This window comes from Chiloscyllium plagiosum, unplaced genomic scaffold (assembly GCF_004010195.1).
Source record: "Chiloscyllium plagiosum isolate BGI_BamShark_2017 unplaced genomic scaffold, ASM401019v2 scaf_8847, whole genome shotgun sequence".
In the NCBI taxonomy this organism is placed as follows: Eukaryota; Metazoa; Chordata; class Chondrichthyes; order Orectolobiformes; family Hemiscylliidae; genus Chiloscyllium; species Chiloscyllium plagiosum.
In genome coordinates, this window is record NW_025214311.1 from 28524 (window position 1) to 31474 (window position 2951).

Below are 2951 nucleotides of genomic sequence, written 5' to 3' on the forward strand. Positions count from 1 at the left end.
GGAGGCCGGGACACTAAATATCTTCAAGGCAGAAATTGATAAATTCTTGATGTCACAAGGAATTAAGGGCTACGGGGAGAATGCGGGTAAGTGGAGTTGAAATGCCCATCAGAGCTGAAAATGTGTTGCTGGAAAAGCACAGCAGGTCAGGCAGCATCCAAGGAACAGGAGAATCAACATTTCGAGCATAAGCCCTTCGTCAGGAATCAGGATTCCTGAAGAAGGGCTTATGCCCGAAACGTCGATTCTCCTGTTCCTTGGATGCTGCCAGACCTGCTGCGCTTTTCCAGCAACACATTTTCAGCTCTGATCTCCAGCATCTGCAGTCCTCACTTTCTCCTTGAAATGCCCATCAGCCATGATTGAATGGCGGAGTGGACTCGATGGGCCGACTGGCCTTACTTCCACTCCTATGTCTTATGGTCTTAAAACGAAACAAGATAGAAGAGACATTTAACATCATCAACAACACCCTCACAGGCATAAAGTTCACCAAGGAGGAAGAAACCGACAACAAACTCGCATTCCTGGACGTCACGGTCAAAAGAAAGGACAACGGAGAACTACAAACCTGCGTATACAGAAAACCGACAAACACTGACCAAATACTTACCTACACCAGCAACCATCCCAACACACACAAACAAAGTTGTATCAGAACACTATTCTAACGAGCCACCACACACTGCAGCACAGACGAACTTCGGAAAACAGAGGAGAACCACCTATACAATGTATTCAAGAAGAGCAATCCATGGACAAAACCAACGTCATCTACAAAATTCCATGCAAGGACTGCCACAAACACTACGTAGGACAAACAGGAAGAAAGTTAGTCACCAGGATACACGAACACCAGCTAGCCACAAAAAACACGACCCTCTCTCCCTCGTAGCCCGACACACGGATGAAAGAAACCACCAATTAGACTGGGACAACACATCTATCCAGGGACAGGCTAAGCAAAGACATGCCAGAGAATTCCTAGAGGCCTGGCACTCCAACCACCACACCATAAACAAACACATAGATCTAGATGCCATCTATCAACCCCTCAGAAAACAAACAGGAAATGACATCATCACAAACCCTAGGAACCCCATCCAGGAGAAAGATATAAATAGAAAGCAGGAGGCAACAGCTTCGCTTCACTTGGAGGTCACCACTGATGATGTTACCTCGCCAGGTAATGAAACGTCTGGATATCAAACCTACAGCTCAGCGAGCAAAACTACACCCTAAACCTCAACCTGAGCTACAAACCTTGCATGTTGGAAATAGTTAGTATTTATTCAACCAAATGCAAAACAAAAATATATCTCTTGCAGAAAATCTGGTTTGGAACATGGTAGATGAGTAAGTTCAGATCTGGCATGTGTGAGTATATGTGCCCAGGAAGAAGAGCTCGTCTTGGAGCTTTTGGTTTTCAGTGCTTGCCATCACTTGTTTAGGGCACGTTCCTCACCTTGGATTGATCATTGATTGATAAAGATAGATTGGAGTGATTAGTTCACAGCAGCAATAACACCCATCTGAATGGGAGAAGGTGAACTAGGTGATGTAGCATTTCCTGTCATGCTCTGCTTTGGAAGGACTAGGTGGCCAGGCTTAGTAACAGGTCGGATAGTATTTGAGAAGCTGAGCTGAGACTCCAGTAGAACAGTGCGGTTACCTAAATCCCAGTTCAGTCTGAGGCAGTGATCAAAAAGAGGGACGGACCTGCAGACCAGGGAACAGAACTTGTGATGGAAGCCAAAATCAATGGCTGCAGTTTTCCTAATGTTTAATTGAAGGAAACATCAGCTCATTCTGCACAAGGTATGGGATGAACGGTCAAGTGACAGAGGAAGTGGAGGGGTTGGCAATGGCTCTGGGCCTTGTTAAATTGCCACCCTGCCACCCACCCTATCCCTGTAACCCTGTATTTCCCATGGCTAACCCGCCTAGTTTGCACATCCCTGTACACTATGGGCATTTTTGCATGGCCGATCCATGGCCTATTTCTCTCAAGGGCATGAAGTGCATTGGTCATTCTCCTCTGAAGATGTAGAGCAGACTCTGGAAGAGCTATCAATCCGCAGGTATTGAACGGTCACTTGGGAATTTTAGAAAAATATTGTCATCACCAATCTCTGGTAACTTCCTCATCCATATCTATTCAATTTATCAGCTTGCCTTTCTTTTACAGGAAGGAACACTTTGGGGATATCTGCAATGTATTGGAATGGGTTTCTAGAGTTAAATTATTTGCTTGTATGATATCCATTAAATTAGAATGAAATCCCTTGGGTTTTGGCTTTTTCGATCTGATCACTAATGCTGTTTCCTCATCAGCAATCGGTACACAGCAAGCCCTCCCTGTCCATACGCAGGCAGTCACAGAACTCTTCAATTCAAGCAAAGAGGAATCCAAAGGTTCAGAAAAACTCGTTTGTGAAAGCCAATAACAAGCAACTTGATAAGAAATCAGTAAGCTCTCTTGGTGAGTTATGGAGGTGTGCTTTCCAATGACCAGTAATAATCTCACCACGAGTCATTTCTATTTGACTGCAGAATGGGTTGTGATGGACACAGCACACATAATAGAAGAATCATAGAATCCCTACAGTGTGGAAACAGGTCATTCAGCCCATTGAGTCCACATTGACCCTCCGAAAAACATCCCACCCAGACCTGCCACCCACCCTATCCCTGTAACCCTGTATTTCCCATGGCTAACCCGCCTAGTTTGCACATCCCTGTACACTATGGGCATTTTTGCATGGCCGATCCATGGCCTATTTCTCTCTTTCTGTAAGTGAGTGAAATTTCTCGTTATTATTTTTGTATCCATGGATTGAGTTAAAATTTCTGTAAAATTATGATAAATTATGTACTGTCCATTACTACATCTGTTCAGTAGTTTCTAATCTAACCTTTGGTTACCACTTGAACTGATGCTTGTATCAGAA

At 44.2% G+C, this 2951-nt stretch overlaps 1 protein-coding gene across 2 annotated transcripts in view; it reads left to right on the forward strand.

The window, feature by feature from the left end:
- The window catches only part of LOC122547863 (protein FAM227A-like), a 30827-nt gene extending 28188 nt beyond the window's left edge, over positions 1–2639 (forward strand). For both annotated transcript variants that reach the window (XM_043686435.1, XM_043686436.1), the window contains one exon: positions 2335–2639. In XM_043686435.1, coding sequence (XP_043542370.1) covers positions 2335–2511 — 177 coding nt within the window. In that variant the 3' untranslated portion in view covers positions 2512–2639. The remainder of the gene's footprint in view (positions 1–2334) is intronic.
- Positions 2640–2951: the final 312 nt, after the last annotated feature.